This window comes from Penicillium odoratum (genome assembly GCF_028828045.1).
Source record: "Penicillium odoratum strain IBT 22623 chromosome Unknown utg000001l_segment0_segment0, whole genome shotgun sequence".
NCBI classification, from domain to species: domain Eukaryota; kingdom Fungi; phylum Ascomycota; class Eurotiomycetes; order Eurotiales; family Aspergillaceae; genus Penicillium; species Penicillium odoratum.
Window position 1 is genome coordinate 2908207 of NW_026643143.1, and position 19197 is coordinate 2927403.

General features: G+C 47.9%; 8 protein-coding genes across 8 annotated transcripts; 5 read left to right on the forward strand and 3 right to left on the reverse strand.

Moving 5' to 3' along the window:
- Nucleotides 1-918: 918 nt before the first annotated feature.
- On the forward strand, nt 919-3222 carry N7520_001110 (CCCH zinc finger and SMR domain protein; the record flags this gene model as incomplete). The annotated part of the gene is made up of 3 exons (XM_057135045.1): nt 919-1844; nt 1898-2614; nt 2667-3222. The coding sequence occupies 3 exons, from the start codon at nt 919-921 to the stop codon at nt 3220-3222; spliced, it is 2199 nt and encodes a 732-aa protein (XP_057000981.1).
- Nucleotides 3223-3835: 613 nt separating this feature from the next.
- Nucleotides 3836-4962, reverse strand: N7520_001111 (HpcH/HpaI aldolase/citrate lyase family protein; the record flags this gene model as incomplete). Its single annotated transcript, XM_057135046.1, has 3 exons — nt 3836-4537; nt 4598-4818; nt 4908-4962. The coding sequence occupies 3 exons, from the start codon at nt 4960-4962 to the stop codon at nt 3836-3838; spliced, it is 978 nt and encodes a 325-aa protein (XP_057000982.1).
- Nucleotides 4963-5241: 279 nt separating this feature from the next.
- Nucleotides 5242-5475, reverse strand: N7520_001112 (uncharacterized protein; the record flags this gene model as incomplete). Its single annotated transcript, XM_057135047.1, has 1 exon — nt 5242-5475. One exon carries the CDS (start codon nt 5473-5475, stop codon nt 5242-5244), a length of 234 nt encoding a protein of 77 aa, XP_057000983.1.
- Nucleotides 5476-7147: 1672 nt separating this feature from the next.
- Nucleotides 7148-7969, forward strand: N7520_001113 (A4/G1 family peptidase; the record flags this gene model as incomplete). Its single annotated transcript, XM_057135048.1, has 1 exon — nt 7148-7969. The coding sequence occupies one exon, from the start codon at nt 7148-7150 to the stop codon at nt 7967-7969; it is 822 nt and encodes a 273-aa protein (XP_057000984.1).
- Nucleotides 7970-9280: 1311 nt separating this feature from the next.
- Nucleotides 9281-10432, reverse strand: N7520_001114 (uncharacterized protein; the record flags this gene model as incomplete). The annotated part of the gene is made up of 4 exons (XM_057135049.1): nt 9281-9467; nt 9531-10069; nt 10106-10165; nt 10220-10432. 4 exons carry the CDS (start codon nt 10430-10432, stop codon nt 9281-9283), a joined length of 999 nt encoding a protein of 332 aa, XP_057000985.1.
- A 428-nt stretch (nt 10433-10860) lies between these two features.
- On the forward strand, nt 10861-11617 carry N7520_001115 (DUF846 domain-containing protein; the record flags this gene model as incomplete). Its single annotated transcript, XM_057135050.1, has 4 exons — nt 10861-10945; nt 11006-11051; nt 11109-11395; nt 11469-11617. 4 exons carry the CDS (start codon nt 10861-10863, stop codon nt 11615-11617), a joined length of 567 nt encoding a protein of 188 aa, XP_057000986.1.
- A 745-nt stretch (nt 11618-12362) lies between these two features.
- On the forward strand, nt 12363-14869 carry N7520_001116 (uncharacterized protein; the record flags this gene model as incomplete). The annotated part of the gene is made up of 15 exons (XM_057135051.1): nt 12363-12462; nt 12526-12610; nt 12661-12756; nt 12809-12877; nt 12934-13002; nt 13053-13183; nt 13240-13364; nt 13430-13528; nt 13592-13805; nt 13858-14005; nt 14054-14133; nt 14185-14254; nt 14308-14384; nt 14596-14667; nt 14721-14869. The coding sequence occupies 15 exons, from the start codon at nt 12363-12365 to the stop codon at nt 14867-14869; spliced, it is 1584 nt and encodes a 527-aa protein (XP_057000987.1).
- Nucleotides 14870-17116: 2247 nt separating this feature from the next.
- Nucleotides 17117-18980, forward strand: N7520_001117 (sugar porter family MFS transporter; the record flags this gene model as incomplete). Its single annotated transcript, XM_057135052.1, has 5 exons — nt 17117-17190; nt 17244-17261; nt 17312-17652; nt 17706-18537; nt 18587-18980. 5 exons carry the CDS (start codon nt 17117-17119, stop codon nt 18978-18980), a joined length of 1659 nt encoding a protein of 552 aa, XP_057000988.1.
- Nucleotides 18981-19197: the final 217 nt, after the last annotated feature.

The window sequence follows — 19197 nt, forward strand, 5'->3', positions numbered from 1 at the left end:
AACGACAACAGCATTAGATAGGCATTTCAATGCCTGAAGATTTGTCAGGGGCCGAACATGTTCAATAGGAGGGTGAGAAAGGTTATGTCTCACATTGTGGCGGATCCAACCGGCTGTTTTGTGTTCTGGGCTGTTTTGGCTTACATAGCTAAAGTGGGAATTGTTCGAGTCGATCAAGGATTTACTCTATGAAATTACAACTTCATTCTTTACTGCCAACATCGTGTTGTAATGATATAAAATAGTTAGAATATCGCACCGTTCAAAGGGTATAAAGATACTATCTGTGATTCCTTTCATTTTACAAAAACTGATTTTGTTGATCATGCAGTGCTATATGATACGTGGCATTATAATGAAGAATTAATTTATACAAGATATGGATCTAATCAATCGTGCAAGTCTGGTTGATCTATAACGAAGTATAAACGAAGTATAAAAAACCGTCCGAAGTACAGGAAAATGTGAGTAAACATCCTACTGGCTGAAACTGGAATTGAGAAACCAAGTCAGTGGAGAACGGGCTGAATCCCCCCCATTCTTACCCATTTTAATCAAATCTACAAGGCAACTTGCTGATCTCCTTTCCTCTTCCCTATAAATTCTTTGAGGGTTCAGTTTCACTGGTATCAGGACCGATGCGATGTAAATCACATCTTACCTCCCCCCTTGATCCTTTGTTTGTCCTTCCAAATCAAACCCCCCTTTGTCCTTTCAAATCTGCCAATTATCCTTAATCGAAGGGAATCATGGATTGATCTCTTTGACGAAATCCCAATACCTAATTTGAATATCAAACCCTGATCGGAGGAGTTCTAATCAGTATCACATCTCCCACCAACCGAAACTTGGTCCTCCCTTGATTATCCTTCCCCGCCTCGGCAAGCTTACTCCCCCTTTCATCCCGGGTACACCAACATGGTTTCCGAGGAGTTGTTGGAGAAATGCTTGGAGATCCTACAGGATCAAGCGCTAGATGAAGAAGAGCAAGTGGAAAAAGTGGAAGACTACTTGCGCGCCAACACATCCCTGGTCGGATCACCGCTAGAGAATGCGGTGCTGGACATTCTATGGCGGCATCGCAATCGTACCCTCCCAGATTCGTCTCCCCCTCCCCCTCGCCATACTGTGATTCGACGATCATCTCCAGCGCCATGGCAGATGGCGCGATCATCGACTCCTCTATCCCCTTCGAATCTTGGAACCAGTCCCGGGAGCACCTCGTGGGTGCAGAGCTCGCGCGGGGCATTCTCCCGCCCTCCACTCTCCTCAACCGTGTCTCCGTTTACCTCCCCACGACCCTCGCCTCGACTGGCCCTAGCACAGCCTATCCCACACTCCCCGAATTTAAATGCATATGAATTTTCAGACCAAAGTCAGCTATCCGACTTCTATGGTGATTTTGGCAGTGATAGCAATGTCGACTGGCTAGTGGGAGACGATGCAAATAGCGTCACCTCGTCTACGGGCTTTAGTATCCAAGGATCGCTGAGCGCAACAGCTGCGGAATTTGTGCCGGATATGAGTCCGCATGACATTCTGCGCACTGTTCTGGGCGATAAACGATCCAACGACGAAATCGAGGCGGCGCTGGAAGCAAATAGTTATGATCTCGGGGCGACCATCGCAGCACTTTCGCAAGACACAGAGGCGGAGGTATTTGCAAAGCACCATGACGATGGTCGCGTGCTGGTTGGCAAGTCAATGGTCATGGACAAGAGTCGCCCCATCACTCCATCGGGGCTTGAGCGAAGCCCCGTAGTTTGCAAGTACTGGTTGTCTACGGGGCAATGTCTTCGCGCAGACTGTCGTTTCAGCCACGACTTGACCAGCCACCTATGCAAGTAGGTCTTTCTGTTCATGACAATTCAACATTCAAATGCTAACCGAGCTATAGATACTGGGTTATGGGCAACTGTCTGGCAGGCGATGGATGTCCGTTTTCGCATGACCCCTCGGCACTGGTTTCAACCCTGAGTGTCTCAGGAAGCAGTCGGCCAACCTCGCCGCCCGGTGGATCACCTTTCCAAGTAGACAGTGGATCAGATGCGTTCCCTCCCTTGCAGTCATCAGGCACAGAAGACCAATGGGCCTATCAGTATGGCCGGTATCCTACGCATCTTTCTGGTCTCCAGGGAAGTAAGCTTCCTCCCGGTCTGCACCCAGGCATGGGAAGAAGAAATGGCAGCCTGACTCCCTTGGGACGTCCGAATTCCCGCCCAAGCAGCCGGCACCAGAATCGAGAGCTAAATCCTACTGCTCCGTCTGTAGATGACCCTGATGCATTCCCAACCCTGGCGGCGGTCAATGCGAAGAACGCCGGAAAGAAACACCATGGAAAACGGGGCCAGCGTGACAATGTGGGCAAAGAAAATATACCATCCTCATTGGCAGACGTGGTCCGCATGTCTCCATCTCCTACCCCTGGTAAGGGTAAATCCTCTAAGAATAATAAGGATATCAAGAGCCGCGAAAACAGCGCCGCAGCTCAGTCGATTAAACCGCCACAGAATATTCCTTGGCTTGAAACTGGTGCGCGGGCAAACCAACAGTACATCAAGTATCGTACAGAAGCAATTCGCCACGGGACCGTACGAAACAAGTTTCTACAAAGGTATGCCTTCTGACCCTACTCTTGGAATTTAAGTTGACTTACACTCGATCAGTGCCGCTCAAGCGTGGAACAGAAACGATGCACGAGCTGCCAAAGCTCTATCTCTACGCGGCCAAGCGGAAAACGACGCCATGCGTCGCTGTCACAGAGAAGCCGCACGCCAGCTGTACGAATCGCGCAATCAACACTTACTCCAGGCGGGCCTGGACGAAGCCTCCGAGGAGCTCTACGTTGATTTACATGGTCTCCACCCAGAAGAGGCAATCGAATACCTGGAAAAGATCCTCCTAAAACATTCTCGTGAGGGCCTCCCGGTTGTCTACGCGATTACCGGCACCGGCCATCACTCGAAAAACGGAAAAGATAAGATTGGCAAGGCCGTCAAGGCCTGGCTCAACGAATGGCGGTACTTATTCCGAGAATTCAGCGTGCCTGGCGAGCGGGGAGGCTACGTTGGTGGCATTCTTGGCATTGACCCGACGAGCTATGACAAGTCAATTGCTAAGAATTTTACCGAAAATGATGCGGGAGACGAGACTGCACAGCCTAATCTTGTGATGGGCAAGATCCAACTTCTTAAGCGAGAGGATATAGAAACGAATGAATGAATCAAAGCGTTGCAGTTTAAACTTTGTGTGATACCCTTTGCATCAAGAAACCAAGGCCAGTGAAGTATAAGACTATTGTGGGTTTCAATGTCAAGGTCAAAGATGCCTCAATTTTCTTTATGAGTAGGCTGCTCAGATTAAGGAACCTTGGGTGGAGAGATAGTTATCATGTGCAAATCGCGATCGCATGAGGTAAGAGTTGACGACTGATGATTCACCATCTCTCTTTATACAAAATACTTTAGTGGTTGAGAAGCTGAGCTGAGACGACGTCCCCACGATATCGCGGGGGCCACAATGAGACAGATCCAGCCTGTGGTCCAAGGCCTGAACAATCAAGCTCCTTGGATACTACAGCATAATAGAACGCATCAATATGCAAGTATTTCCGGTGATGAATCAATCCCTAGGAATATGTACATTCGCCAGGTAACCCAAGTACCCAGTTTGAATGCCTACAGACAGGGTGTACTTTCTCAGCTGCATGCAAAATATCAAAGATTTACTTGTATCAAGACCGAATATAACCGAGTACGATCGAGTGTTTGACTTTCCCTATACTTTTTATCAATGCACAACTTATTCTTACGTATATACTCGAAAAGTCCCAAATCTACTCAGGTTCCTGATGCTTCCACTCCTCCCTCAATTTCTCAACATCAACCCCACAAGCTCCCGCCTTCCTAACAATAGCCTTCGCCTTCTCCGCAACCGGCACATCAATCATCTTCCCATCGAGCGTCCAAGCACCCCGTCCAGCAGCAGCAGCCTTCTCATCCGCAATAACCACCCTGATAGCCCACTTCGTCTCCTCCTCATCAGGTCCGAAAATAGAATTTGCAACTCCCACCTGCGTCGGGTGGATACACTGCTTCCCATTGAATCCTAACCGTCTTCCATCACGGCATTCCTCTTCCAACGTCGCGGGCGGGGATCCATCCGCTTTATCGGATTTGTAGGCCGTGCAGACTAGGTCGATTGTGGAGGGGAGCTCGGCGGCTCGGGCGGCTGTTGCGATTGCGGAGCGGGCGAACAGGAACTCGGTTAGGGATGGGGTACGTGTTATGCTTAGATCTAGGGCGAAGTCCTCGGCGGCGAAGATTAGGCCTTGGAGGAGGGGGGTGGAGGAGCAGATTTGGGATAGGTTTGTGAGAGATTTGGCGGATTCAATTAGGGCGAGGAGGGAGATTGGGGGTCTTTCTGGGTGGTGCTTTTGTTGAGCGAGGGTGTGGTTGATTACGTCTGTGACGAAGGTAAGGTCTGAGGCAGAGTTGACCTTTGGAATAACGATTGTGGTCAGGTTGGGTGATTGTAGCTGGTGTTGTGGTCAGTTTGGCTTGGTTTGGTCTCTAGGACTGGCGTTGCTGTGGCTCACCACTTCTGTCAAGTCACCCAGTGCTAATCCGCTGTCGACGGAGTTGATTCGCACTGCCCTTTCCCGGATGTTGGTCGGGGTGGGTTGGTCTATCGCTCTCCGCACGAGGGAGCGGGCCTCCGCTTTCATGTGCGGAGTGACGCTGTCTTCGAGATCATAGGTGAGACAGTCTGCTGCTAAAGAGCGGGACTTGTCGAGGAAGCGCTGGGACGAGCCCGGAACTAGTATAGTAGGTCAGCTCTATGGTGAATGTGGTGATCGAAGCTTCGTCATTGAAATGCGGGGAAGACGCGTTGCATGGTGTTCATACCATAGAGGAGGGAGCGGCGAAGAGTATTGCGGGCAGCCATTGCGGGCGATGACATGATTCCAAAAGTCTTTGGCGTTTGGATTGCAATTGTTTCCAACTAGGGTGATATTGATATAGGTGTGTCGCGTCGGAGACGTTCCTTGCAAGCCAAGAGCTCGGGTAGAACTCGGAATAGCCTATATGCTATGGACCCACTTGAATCAACTGAACTATGGAACCCGGATTTCAATTTGGGTTTAGTTATGAATATAGATCGGCCAAGTATAGTGTGTTTTCAAACAATAGTCATCACTTTATTTGATATACAGAGTAGCACCGGTGATTGACGATCGACTCACATCCTTCGTTTAGTAAATGAAGCTCCCACCCCGATGTAAATACAACGACGCAGCAGGCCCTTCAACCCGATATAGATACCACGTAACATGACTAGCATGCCGACAATGGCCGCGAACACACCTCCAACCGTCGAGCTAGTCGTCATAATCCTAATGAATTTACTTATGCCCTCCGCCTTGGGGTAGGCAGGGAGCGAAGCAGGAGGCGACAATTTCTGGTCTTCTGACATGTTATCTTTACATTTTATCTTGTCAGTATTCAGCCATAATGAAGACGATAGACAACATATGGTAGTAACGGTCAATGACCTCGCAGGCAATTACCATTGCGCGTTTGACTGCTCAGAGTGAGGATTGGGGTCCGAGGATGGGATCATGGTCGACGGTGACTAATTTTGGTTGTCAATTTCCGCATTTTCATTCCTTTGCAGGCAACTAGAAAACACGTGAAAGAATAGGCCCTATTTGAGGCAGAACGTTTACCACTCACGAACAGAGTGGCCCAAAGTAGACTTTGGATCCGTATGCATGTCCGTGTCAACCACGAGGCAAAGCTACACAACGCTCACTGTTAGTACTGTAGGTCAAGGAATTATATCATGCTTGCCGGTGCATAACGGAAATTTTACTTACAACGCAAAAGGTATACCACTAAACCAAGAGAGAACTGACGTATTGCGGTATTTTTTTGTTGTTGGGGTGTTGACAGCGTACATATCAATTAAGGCAAGCAGCGGGAAGAAATTGATGACAGCAAGTTGACGCAGTTCTTACTCAGTCAGATTGGTAAAATATCCATTAGAAACATACTTACAGATGACCATACAGGATGGAGGGTCCTTTTTCTCAATTGCAATATTCGGATTGTAATACATTAGATGCCGTTCGTGCCATGGAACAACCACGTTCTTGAATCCTTAGAAGAAGACTCGGAAATTCGGCACATATCTGTACGTCGATCGAGAAAAGCGAGGGTACTTTTGGCGGATTCTTCAGGGCGGAGTTGAACGGATAAGCGTAACGTAACCCGATGCTTATGTCTGGCCCCTGGGTATGAAGCAAGAAGTGCTCAGGGGCACTTGAGAGGTACTAGTGGCTGACTTAGTGCCTGATAAACGAATATGTGGTCTCGAAATCGTCAGCGTCGTCGTTTCTACTACATCGATTGCGTGTTCTAAGGTTACAATGCTCGGGATATTCGCCTCTGTGCTTTGAAAATGCATCATGGAAATATCAAAATTACGAGCTGCAGAGTACCTACCCCTCTTTTTTGGGCGCTACTTGTTATACTCCTCACTGTGTCTGGAGACTGAAAGGACGGGCATGATATGGCGTCATTTCGCGAATGTCTCTAGCTAACCATTTCCCTCTCTGAGACTCCTCTAGTCAACTAGACCGTTTCCAAAACAGTTCTCAGCTCACCATTTACTTAATTCTGCTATAGATCTACCTGATACCTGATTTATTGTTGAAGTATCGGTCATTCCAAGATCGTGATATTCGGACGGCCGCCACACGGACGCTAGGCCGCTATCTTCGTTAAGATTCTTCAGAGCACGGAATTGCGCGATCAATTTTCATGTCTCCGCCGGAGACCGATGGAAGTATGCATCGCCCATTCTGGCGTGCTTCTTCGATCATGAATAGCCTATGGCATCGTCATGTCGATATTGATGTTGCATCGAGACTCAATTTCAAGGTGCTGAGCTGGTCAGGATGCCGTCCTTGAAGTTCCAGCATACTCTATCAAAAGACCTAGAATGAGATCTATAAAGCTCGTTGTCCTCGCCTGGAAGTACATTCAATCACAGCACTCGAGAACATTTGATATCTCAGTCCATTTCACATCAATTCTATATTCCAACCAAGGCTTTGGCTCAGTTTCCAAACCCAACCTTAACCATGAAGTTCTCCACCGCCGTTATTAGCAGTACACTTCTTGCTACTGCCCTTGCCGCGCCTCTGACTACTCAACGTCAAGCCCGCAACGAGGCTCGTCGTCTTGCTCGTGCTGAGGGCCGCTCGGTCCAGCGCCACAGCAACCCTCCCTACAAGCCAGGAACCCACGACGTTATCCACTTCAATGAGACCACCAATGTGGAATACAGCTCTAATTGGGCTGGTGCCGTGCTTGTTGGCTCGGGCTATACCGCAGTCACGGGTCAGTTTACCGTTCCGACTCCAAAGGCGCCTAGTAGCAGCAGCAGCGGTGACTACGCCGCCTCTGCCTGGGTGGGCATCGACGGCGACACCTGGAGTGAAGCGATTCTGCAGACCGGTGTCGACTTTACCGTTGAAAATGGTGAAGTCAGCTATGACGCCTGGTATGAGTGGTACCCCGACTATGCCTACGACTTCAGCGGCATTACTATCTCCGCAGGAGACGTCATCAAGGTCACCGTGGATGCAAAATCCAAGGCTTCTGGCACTGCGACTATTGAGAACGTTACAACTGGCAAGACTGTGACTCACACCTTTTCGAGTGGTGTTGAGGGCGATCTCGGTGAGGTTAATGCGGAGTGGATTGTTGAGGACTTTGAGGAGAACGATTCTCTTGTTGCCTTTGCCAACTTCGGCACCGTCACCTTTAGTGATGCCCAGGCTACTGACAGTGGCACCACTGTTGGACCTTCTGGTGCCACTATCTTGGACATCGAGCAAAATGGCGAGATTCTTACTTCCGTTTCTACTACTTCGAGCAGTGTTACCATCACCTATGTCTAGATGATGTTTCACAAGGATGTTTCAACAACTTCCCAAGCTGAGATGAGATGAGAGGGGAGCAGATGGGAGGAGAGGAGAGGAGAGGAGAGGGAGGAGAGAAGAGAAGGAGAGGAGGAGATTGTCATACATCGCCAAATTGTCTTTTAGATACAGTCATATTTCGATGAAATGACAAGTTGCTTATTGATTGATCTTTGGTAAAATCTAGAGGGTATTCTAGTAGATCAAAGTCGATCTTATCTGATTTGATAAGTATGGTTACATGTGGAGATCCGCGCAACCATGCTCCCACAAGACTACATTCTACCCAAATAGTACTCACAGCATCCAAAACCGGTCAGCACTCTCATGAAGGTTATAAAAATGCATCTAGGCATGTGTTTTTCTTAATCAAGCTTTGAACTATCCCCTAATCTATTTTTTATTCTATATCTTCCCTCTTCCTCAACCACAACCCACGATGAATTTCCTCAGTGGTATCCTTGTTGCCCTGGCTGCTTCTGCCCGCGCCAAATGTGATGGCCGTACGTATTTATTCGTGAATCTTCATGTCCTGGACACAAGGCTACACCTTGTTTGCAGTTGGCGAGGCTTGCACAGGCCCTGGTGCTCTTGATTGTTGTTCAAGGTTGAAACGCTCCGAGAACCTCCAGACGATGTAAATAAATGGTATTTAATGTTATGTTGGCCGATTACTTTCACACAACCTATGTGGAGCCGAAAAAAAGAAATTCCTTGACCAGTCACTTGAAATTAATGGCAAAGAACTCTAATTTATGTCTGCATTCAAGGGTGAATACAGTTATACCAGTACCTTGCTTATAGCTCTAGCAACGAATACCTTTCGAGAAAGACATTCTTTGCCCAGTGAGTTATCATGCTCTAACAGTCAGGATTGGGGGAAATTGGGGCTTCACGCCATGTTGGGTGTCGTATTGTAGCACTGCAGAATCGTCTGAAGATAGACCCGAAGACCTCGGGAAAACTACTGACATGAGACTACTAGGTAATCTATAGCACAAAACACCATCACCAAATTTATTTAGTTAAATGTACAGTTTACTCGTCCTTTATCATGCATGCATGCGGCATGTAGTATGGTCTGAGAGTAGCGTAAATTGAGCTGTAAGCTCGGTATAATTGGCAGAACCCGTGGACAATTTATCCGACAGCTTCAGTTGAACAGGGTCCGGCAGAACTTTTTTGACCGCCACAGGAGGATGCGCATCTGGAATTCTGGATACTATACCTGATCATTAAGGGTATTTTGTTCATTGAAGAGACCTAATAGTTGGGAGCAATAAGTAAAGTCTAGCTGCTTCCATGATCTGTGATAGTCAGGGGATTTCCATCATTCGCAAGTATCTGTTCCAAACCATATCCGATCGCTAAGCCGTTACCCTGCTCCTCCGCCTCGCGAAAGCCTGGCGCATAATCATCCACTAGATCGACTTCACTCCCTTTGTAGATTTCCACGAGCGGCCGTCGCATATCGACTCTAAGCATATATCAATTATATATTAATATATACTATCTCGTAACCAAGAATGGATAGACTTACGGCTCATCCTCCAAGATCTTTCTTAGATCTGTATCTCGATCGCGGCCTTGGTATATTAACCGTGACTCGATATAAATCAGCGCCTGCTCGATTGGGATCTGATTTCCTGGACCGATATCACGATAAAAGTGGCCGAATTCCTCCATCATAATTTGAGCCCGGCGGGCCTTCTCGTAGATACCGTTCGTTGTAAAGTCAACCCAAAGTCCTAGTCCGGTCTCAAGGGTCCGGTCATCGATAATAAGCTTAGGATAGCGGTCCCTAAAAAGTACGGTTCCATCAAGCGCCATATGCATATCAAGGTAGTCGGGTCGGGCGACACTTTGATGGAACTTGAACGTGTCAAGAATATCCCCTTGGTTATCTTCTAAGGGGAGAAACATTATCATTTCGTCTGCGAGAAATTCCCAGCCTGCTTCCCATGGGAACAAACCCAAGATACACTTGGCTAGCAGGGCTTCTTTCTCGGGGGTCAATTCAGTGGTGCATATATAGACCATGCAGAAATTTTGAATATCATTTCCTGTAAAGTCTGGGTCCTATACCCTAGATTAGAGCTGTAAGATATTTCATACTGTAAGTTCAGGACCTTCAAAAAACCTAGGCTCGTCTTCTGGTGCTCGAGATTGATAGCTCTATCTTAGCGTTAGTAGAATTAAGAATTCTTCTAAATCATTAAAGGTATATACATCACGAAGTTGTTGGTCTGCTATTGCCCAGCGTTCGATTAAAGCTCGTTTCTGTTGATCCGCGGCGTCGCCTTTGACCCATTGATCACGAACAAAATGTCTCCATGCACGAGAGGCGGCATCAAAATTTTCTGGGTCCACGGGTTCCTCGTGGCGGCGAATATAGGAGGGGATGCCTCCTGGCCACCGGCTGTGTGATCTTATTAGGGACATGGTCGAATGGTGGCAGTTCTCAGGGTTGAAAAGAAGTGGGAATCGCGAGGGGCGGGACTCGCGGGAGTGCGTGTACTTAACGGACGCGTTTGACACATGCCCGCCCCTAGTTTGCAGTCAGGCATCAAATCTCTCTTTCCTGTTTAAAAATGGTAAAATTAGTTACAATACTTGTTGTTTGCGTTATATTGTACCGTTCAGTGCTAATGCTGAGTACAGTATGAGAATATCTCCCAACTAGACATTGGCCAATCAGAGTTGGATATGGAGCTATTATGCCATTGCATACCGCCTTCCTCCTATCGCGTTATGAACACATCAAGGATCCGAACCATTAGCTTGCACTGCAACTGCAACTGCGACAGCAGCAATTTCCGGAACTACTCGATTCTTGAGGTAGCAGAACCTACGGGTCTTGGTCACTCATCATGGATCAAGGAAACCAAGGAGAGCTTAACTGGCGTTTAAGCTCCCATCCGATCACGCTACTTGTCTTCTTAGGCATCCGCATTGGTTAGCACTAATTACTGGCATCGTTAATCACTGAGAATAAGCGACTGACCATATGCATAGGTGCTTTGATGATGTACCTCTTCGGCCTTCTTTTCATCGAGAATTTGTACGTGATTAGAATCCGCGGAGCTAAAGTGATCCGGAACTAACTCATCGATCACAGCGTCCTCGTCTTCATCTTGACATTACTCCTCCTCTCGGCCGACTTTTACTATCTAAAGAATATTGCTGGGCGTCGACTGGTTGGCCTACGATGGTGGAACGAAGTCAACACAGCCTCCGGTGACTCGCACTGGGTCTTCGAGTCGTCCGACCCGAATGTGCGCACAATCACAGCTACCGACAAACGTTTCTTCTGGCTAAGTCTATATGTGACACCGGCTCTGTGGGTGGGATTGGCTATCTTGGCGATTGTGAGACTAGTCGGTGTGATTTGGCTCAGTTTAGTTGGTAAGAAGGCTGCGGCATACCCTGATCCGCGAGGATGAGGTCCGATCACTCCAAGCTAACTTTTTGGAACCAGGCATTGCCCTTATTCTGACTATCACAAATACCGTGGCTTTCTCTCGATGTGATAAGTTCAGCCAGGCTTCCACTTTCGCCAACAGCGCTCTTGGAGGTGGCATTGTGAACAATCTAGCTGGTGGCCTGCTGGGCAGGTTCTTTCGGTGATTTGATACAAATATAGGATTTGCATAGTATTCAGCTGCTAGAAAATAGTAGTAATGACCCTGCTATTGAGACTTCTACTCTGTGTGTGATTCAAGTGTTTTGATACAGCTATCAATCAATTCATATTTCCATGCCATGGCCATTAGCAACATCAAACATGGAAGGCCTTGAAGTTGAGGCTATAGATGAGCATGCATGTACAATGTCATTGCTTAAAGTCTATGGACTGGACGCAATTCTGCCGACAACCTTTGTTTCCTTTTTGTTCCTGCCAAATCTTTGTTGTTTACTTCTTCCACTCTCCTCATTTCCATTCCATCATCACCCTTTATCTGCAAAATCGATATCGAGCTCTGGTTAGTACCTATTTTCCTTTTCAAAGTGCTTCGAACATTTTCCAGTCTCCAGCGATCAAATATCAACAGCAAACCCTAACCTGTCGAAGATGTGAGTATTCGTTCCATATCCCAAGCCCTATGTCTCTCAACGCGCTTTTTGTGTCTCAGACATCATCTCATTGGACTGCTTGATGTCGACTGTATCATTTTGTGGCTGTATTCACACGAATGTCGTTCACCGTCTCCGCGACGCGTCGTTGCACCAGATTGATATAGATACCTTGAATTTTGTCATTTTCCTACCGAGATGCTTATTATCTTGCCGCTGACGCGCTTTTTGATTCATGTTATGGCTCTGGATTAATCAACAAGCAAAACACTGACATTTCAAACAGCATATCTGCAACATGTCTGGCTGGAATGACGATGACATTTGGCCCCATAAGGACGATTCCGGTATCAAAGAAGATGGGACCCGCTGGGGCAAAGAAGATGATGAAGCCGGACGTCAGTGAAGAGCAATGGATCAACTTTGAAGCACATTATGGCAAGTAACTAACTGTCAACCAGTCAAAATCGACGATGATGACCAAGCTGGCCGAGCCCCAAGTGGTTTCGGGGTAGCTTCGACGGATGATACTACTAAATGCCACAAGTAGGTTTTCATCAATGCAAAGATATGATGGTTGACTGACTCACAAAAAGCTGTGGATCTTCCGAACACTTCAGCAGGAATTGTGACCAGGAGCAGCCGTCGTTTGGCGGCGGTGGTGGCGAATGTTTCAACTGTGGCCAAGAGGGGTAAGTCGTGTTCTTGAGGTTGTTGTCGGTACTCACATTGTTATTGTGGTAGTCACTCGAAGGCTGAATGTACTGAGCCTGCGAAGTCGTTCGGTGCTTGCTTTAACTGTGGCAAGGAAGGGTAATTTCTGCATTGAAAAACACCTTCAAGAAAAGATTTAATCATGTTCGTGATAGTCACTCCAAGACCGACTGTTCCGAGCCTCGAAAGTTCACAGGCGCATGCTTCAACTGTGGCGAGGAAGGGTATGTTACATTCTACTCTGACTGTTGCGCCAATTACTACCTAAGAATAGGCACTCCAAGACCGAGTGCACCAACCCTCGGGTGTTCGCCGGCAGCTGCCACATTTGCGATCAGATAGGACACACCGCTGCTGATTGCCCTGAACGCCCCCCGGATATTTGCAAAAACTGCGGCGTCGAAGGTGGTCAAGAATATCCTGGCTTCGTGAATACCAAACTAATGCACTTTCCATGATAGGCCATACAGCTTTGACCTGCGTGTCTCCCCGCAAGTTTGATTTGAACAACGTCGCAGATAGATTGCCTGAGGAAGCTTGGGCGATGATGAAGGCTGCCGGAAGAGACATCTCAGAGTTCCGTACAGTGAGGACATTCCTGATATATTTTCGGATGTTTAGGGTGAATCAATTGCTGACAAGTCAACCAAGGCGCTCCAAGTTTACTCCAAGGCTGTCCCCAAGGCAACCTGGGTCGATATCGAAAGAAGGATGAGAGACGAGAAGTTTCCCATTTACGTGATTGCGGTGGTAAATTTATTTTCGCAATGAGAATTATTTGAGCGATGAAATATCTGACAGCCGCGACTTTAGGAAAGAGAGAAGGTCGAGGCCGATGTTTACACTCTGATTGACCTTCAAGGCAACCTCGACCAGGAGTTTGCAGTCATGTTTTTCCGTGGACCTAACTCGCCCCGAACATCACTGGATGCCCGATGGCCTGGTAGCCCCGAGGAGAACCTTGCACGACTTGAAAATGCAGGACAGGCTTTTGACCGCCAGGTTCTCAAGTGCCACAACTGTGGTGGTATCATAACCCTTGACCAAACTGAGTCAAGTGGCTGCTGACCAAAGAACAGAACTAGGTCATACTAAGCGGGGCTGCAAGGCGGAGCGTGAGGAGCCAGAGCGTGCCCAGATCAAGTGCACCAATTGTGACACCGTCGGCCATCGTGTGCGTGACTGCCCCGAGGCACGTCGCAGCAAGCATGGATGCCGTAACTGCGGGTATGACTTGTTCCTAAAGCAATCACCACAATGCTAACTCACTCGCAGCTCTGAGGAACATATGTCCAAGGAGTGCCCAGAGCCCCGTGTTGCTCCTCCAAATACTGAGTGCCGTCGCTGCAATGGGCGTATGACAATACCTACAACTCAAAAGTGAGTAACATACTGACATTCTTCAGTTGGCCATTTTGCCTCCGACTGCCCCGAGGGAGGAGGTGATCGAGGCCCGCGTACTTGCCGCAACTGCGGGTAAGTTTCACGCCTTCTTTTCAAACGAGTCATTTATCAGCTAACAGAAGCAGCTCTGAGGACCATATCGCTCGTGAGTGCGACAAGCCCCGCGACCCTTCGACCATGACCTGCCGAAACTGTGATGAGGGTAAGTACCCCCAGCTCTTTCTATGTCCACTTTTTGTACTCTATGGGTCCATGCGAGCAAAGAGTTACTTTCCGAATGATCGAAGAGAGCCTTCGCTACGAGACACACATGCGATACCAATTCGCGATGGTTATTTGCGTGAATAACTTGCGGCATGGACTTTGACATCGCATGTTTCATTTCCATTTACAGCGCTAACGAGTATGAATAGTGGGCCACGTCTCTCGTGAGTGTACCAAACCCAAAGACTGGTCCAAGGTCCAGTGCAACCAGTGCCAAGGATGTAAGTCGTCGGGGAAATCCATTCTCCAAGTACATTTTGCTAACAAATACCAGTTGGTCACACTTTCCGTCGTTGCCCTCAGGGGCCCCCACCCGAAGAGTCAGGCGGCGGTGGTTTCAACGAGACTGGTAGTCCAGGTGCTCAAGGAGCCGGAGCCGACTTCGATGCGGTTGCCAACGATGATGACGGTGGCGGATGGTAAGCTCTCCGGATGTTTCGACACAAGGTGGCATCGCTGGCTGAAAGATCGCATCTATTCCCCTGGGATCGCTTTGAACTGTCTGCTTGTATTTTGAGGTGGAAAACAAGTCATGCTGATAAAGCGGAGGACTTGTTTGATTCGGATTTTTGAATCCTCTACCATGTTTTGTGAAGGATTGAACTGATGAACTGAAGGGGATTTTGCTTTGTACCTTTACTGCTATCTTTCAAAGAAGTTCCCTTCTACTCGGGGTGTTCCGGCCAAATACAGATTCATAGTGAGAAGTAATACATGATGCTCAATCAATTTAGGGTTGGATGGCCAGCGATGATCACATGACCCGATCACTGGACTTAACTATAGCCAGGTCTAGAATCTCGATTATATAATCTGTGCAACAGCAGATTCACCACGCACCCACATGCGCGGCAGGCCGGAGTGTGAGAAATCCAAAAGAAAAGATATTCATGCTCGAATTTACATGTAGACTGCAAAACCCATGATTTCTTGTCTAAAAATCGCCCCTCCGACAGCTCTAGAACCGCTCGACTCTGTATCCTCGATGAGGTTACATTTGAGGAAGTCTATGACGGGATCAAGACAGCAAAAAACACCGAACTTCACATTCGCCTCCTAGATTACCTAGGTCATCGGTCGACAGGACGTATCCCTGTCGGAAATGCCGATCACACGCGGGATGTCAGTGTTTCCGACTGTCCTAAGCCGTATCTAAGCAAGGATAAGCTCATCCCACGCGAGAACGTCGATCCCCTTTGATTGAGGAGGGTTCTAGAGCACTAGGGAGTAATTGGTTAGGTGGTCTTTATAAACTACTGTACAGTAATGTAGGTCGATGTATAAAATGCATGGCTCAGGCCTTGGGTAATACGCTGTTTTGACAGTATTCATGGCCGAATGCGGAGTTAAAAAATCGTGAAATCGTGAAATCGTGAAAATCGTCATTGCACCGGGGTAGACTTGTAGATGGTTCTGGTTTGCTATCCGAGTCATAGGCTACATGTTCAAAAACAGTAAGCTCTAGACCCTATATAGCCTGTGATGTGTAGGCCAATGATTCTATCACTCTTACAATGGATTATCCTGATTGTGTATTTAAGCTTTCCCGGTCCGACCACATTAAGTTCACCGGCTTCTCTCGACGCCAGGGGGTATAACCTTCGTGTACAGGGGAAGCAATACCAGACCAGACCATCACACCGACACAATTGAACCGGGAGCTGACGGCATCCCCAATCGGGCAGTCATTGGCGCGGCAAGGTGCCCAGATTATTGACCCGGCGCCGAACCTTGGGGTATCACCCAGGGGATGAGACTGTCTAGATCACAAACAGCACAACAGATTCATTTGTTTCTATCTTTTTTAGACATAGATATGTGATAACCCTTGGAGAAAACAGCACTTCGATGCTAGTGATGACGTCATCAGATTCTCTTCTGTAACGGCGAGTCGGCGATCGTGGAAGTTTCAGGTTTTCACAATCTTTTGTGTAGATTCAGACAAAGATAGGCATACCAAGATAGGTGAATGCTGTCTGAATTCAGGACTCGTATGTAGGGAGCAGGCCCGAGGGTAGAGTTTCGGGTTACTCACGGGCAAAGCTGACTCGGTTTATCGAGGAATCCCGGATACGCTGATCCATATTCAATATACGGGAACCCGTGAGAAGCCGACGAAAGTAATAAATAATTATCAAGGGGCTGCTTCTGTGTAGTCCCATGATCCATCTTAGGTAGTATCGTATCTCTCCAACGTCCTCTCCATAGAGGTGGAGAGATGGAATCTGGGGATGCACTGTGCCCCATAATAAAGAGGGACTCTGTTCCACTTCCCTTAACAAGTAATAGGAACCACGCGAATCGGGGAAAATGACAGACATCATGGGTAGTCTTAGGTAGCGCAAGGGTAAAAAGATACCGGACACTTACCGGACTACCAAGGTTGATTGAACTTTGAACCTGACTTGTTCACGGCCCGGTGGAACCTGAGTCATGGGGAAAAACTAAAATCTATACAAATGTATGATTTGATATTCGAGTCTTATCCCCCAATTGGGGTGGAAGTGTACCCAATCCGGCGAATATGTACGATGGATGTGACCTTGCACACTCGTGGTGGTGGCTCCCTAGTGAACTTCGATTCATAAGTCTAAGATTTCCCCCAGGATGTCTGGATCTTTGCCGACCTCTTTTTCTTTTCATTTGTTCCATTGTCGGTATTCCGCCATCATGAAGCCGTATTTTGGACTCCGGGGTACATCCCTGAATATCATGATCAGTATTATTGCTGGTCTGGATTTCTTGTATGCTTACTATATGAATTTCTTATGCTGCTCTTTGGCTAATATGCTTCTAGGCTTTTTGGATATGACCAGTATGTTCCTACTTTTAATGTTAAAATTCACGCACGTTCTAACAGAACAGGGGTGTGATGGGAGGTCTGTTGACTTTGAGCTCGTTTGTCACCATGTTCCCTGGAATTGATACAACCAACGCGGGTGAGGTGGGTCTCACTCAGCCACAAAGGAGCAGTCGTTCCACAGCACAGGGTATTACTATCGCCTCATACAACTTGGGTTGTTTCTTCGGTGCCGTCTTCTGTATTTGGATTGGCAACTACCTCGGCCGTCGCAAGACTATCTTCACTGGCTCCGTTATTATGGTCATTGGTGCAACCCTCCAATCATGTGCATACAGCCTTCCACATTTGATTGCTGGTCGGGTCATCACTGGTATTGGCAATGGCATGAACACTTCAACCGTTCGTAAGTACACTGTACTGATCACCACAAATACATGGCTGCTGACTTTCTATTAGCTACTTGGCAGGCCGAGTGCTCCAAGGCGCATCACCGCGGCCCACTGGTCATGCTGGAAGGTTCTCTCATTGCAGCTGGAATCACCATCAGTTATTGGATTGATCTAGGATTTTCCTTCCTTGACCCCAGCTCAGTGGCGTGGCGATTCCCAATCGCTTTCCAAAATGTCTTCACACTCGTCATTCTTGCCGGCGTGTTACCTCTGCCCGAGTCTCCCCGCTGGCTGATCATGAAAGGCCGCGAGGAAGAGGCAATGGAAGTGTTATCGGCCATCTTGGATCTTCCCGAGAGCGACGAATACGTTCACTCCGAGTTTGCTGCTATCAAAGATGCTGTCATGGATGCTAATACCGTTAGCTTCCGGGATCTGTGCACCATGGATGAGAACCGTCATCTGCACCGTGTTGTTCTCGCCTACGTCAACCAGATGTTCCAGCAGATTTCGGGTATTAACCTGATTACCTACTATGCAGCCACTATCTACGAGAACTCCATTGGTATGGATGGTCTCACGTCGCGTATTATGGCTGCTTGCAATGGTACCGAGTATTTCCTCGCATCCCTAATCCCTATTTTCATCATCGAAAAGGTTGGCCGTCGCAGTCTGATGCTGGTTGGCGCTGCTGGTATGTCTGTTTCTATGGCTGTCCTGGCTATCTGCACTAGTTTCGAAGGAAAGACCAAGCCAGGTATTGCCGCTGCCGTGTTCTTGTTTGTTTTCAACACCTTCTTTGCCTGGGGTTGGTTAGGTATGACCTGGCTCTACCCAGCCGAGATCGTTCCCCTGCGCATTCGTGCTCCTGCGAATGCCCTCTCGACCTCCGCAAACTGGTAAGTAGAAATCCTGCCACTGACAGCTCTTGTACTGACGACGAATTAGGATCTTCAACTTCTTGGTTGTCATGATCACCCCTATAGCTTTCGAAAACATCAAGTACAAAACCTACATTGTCTTCGCTGTCATTAACGCCTTCATCTTTCCCGTTGTCTACTTTTTCTACCCCGAAACTGCCTACCGATCCCTCGAGGAAATGGACACCATCTTCCAAAAGACAAACAGCGTCTTCAGCCTCGTCTCCGTCGCCCGCAACCAGCCCCACCGCTACGGGAAGAATGGCGAGCTCCTCATCAACTACCAAGATACTGAGGAGCACCTCCGTCGCGCTAGCCACGTGTCTGAGAAGCACGGCAAGACCTTTGCTTCGAGTGGTCTGGAAAGCGGCAAGGGTGCTCATATCGAGAATCACCAAGACAGCATCTCCACCAGCAGTTAAACTGAAGTGCTGTGGAAAGTAAACGATGACCTGAATGACTGATCTGTTCAACATATTATTTTCTTCATTTTTTCTGGACGCGGGTTTCTAATTCTGCTGGCACGGAACCGCGATGATCTGGGGCTGCTCCATTCGGGTGATTCCTTTGGGAAGGATATAGTTGCCGATCTTTAATCTGGCTATTTCTTTGTTTTTCTCACTTTCTTTTGTTTTATAC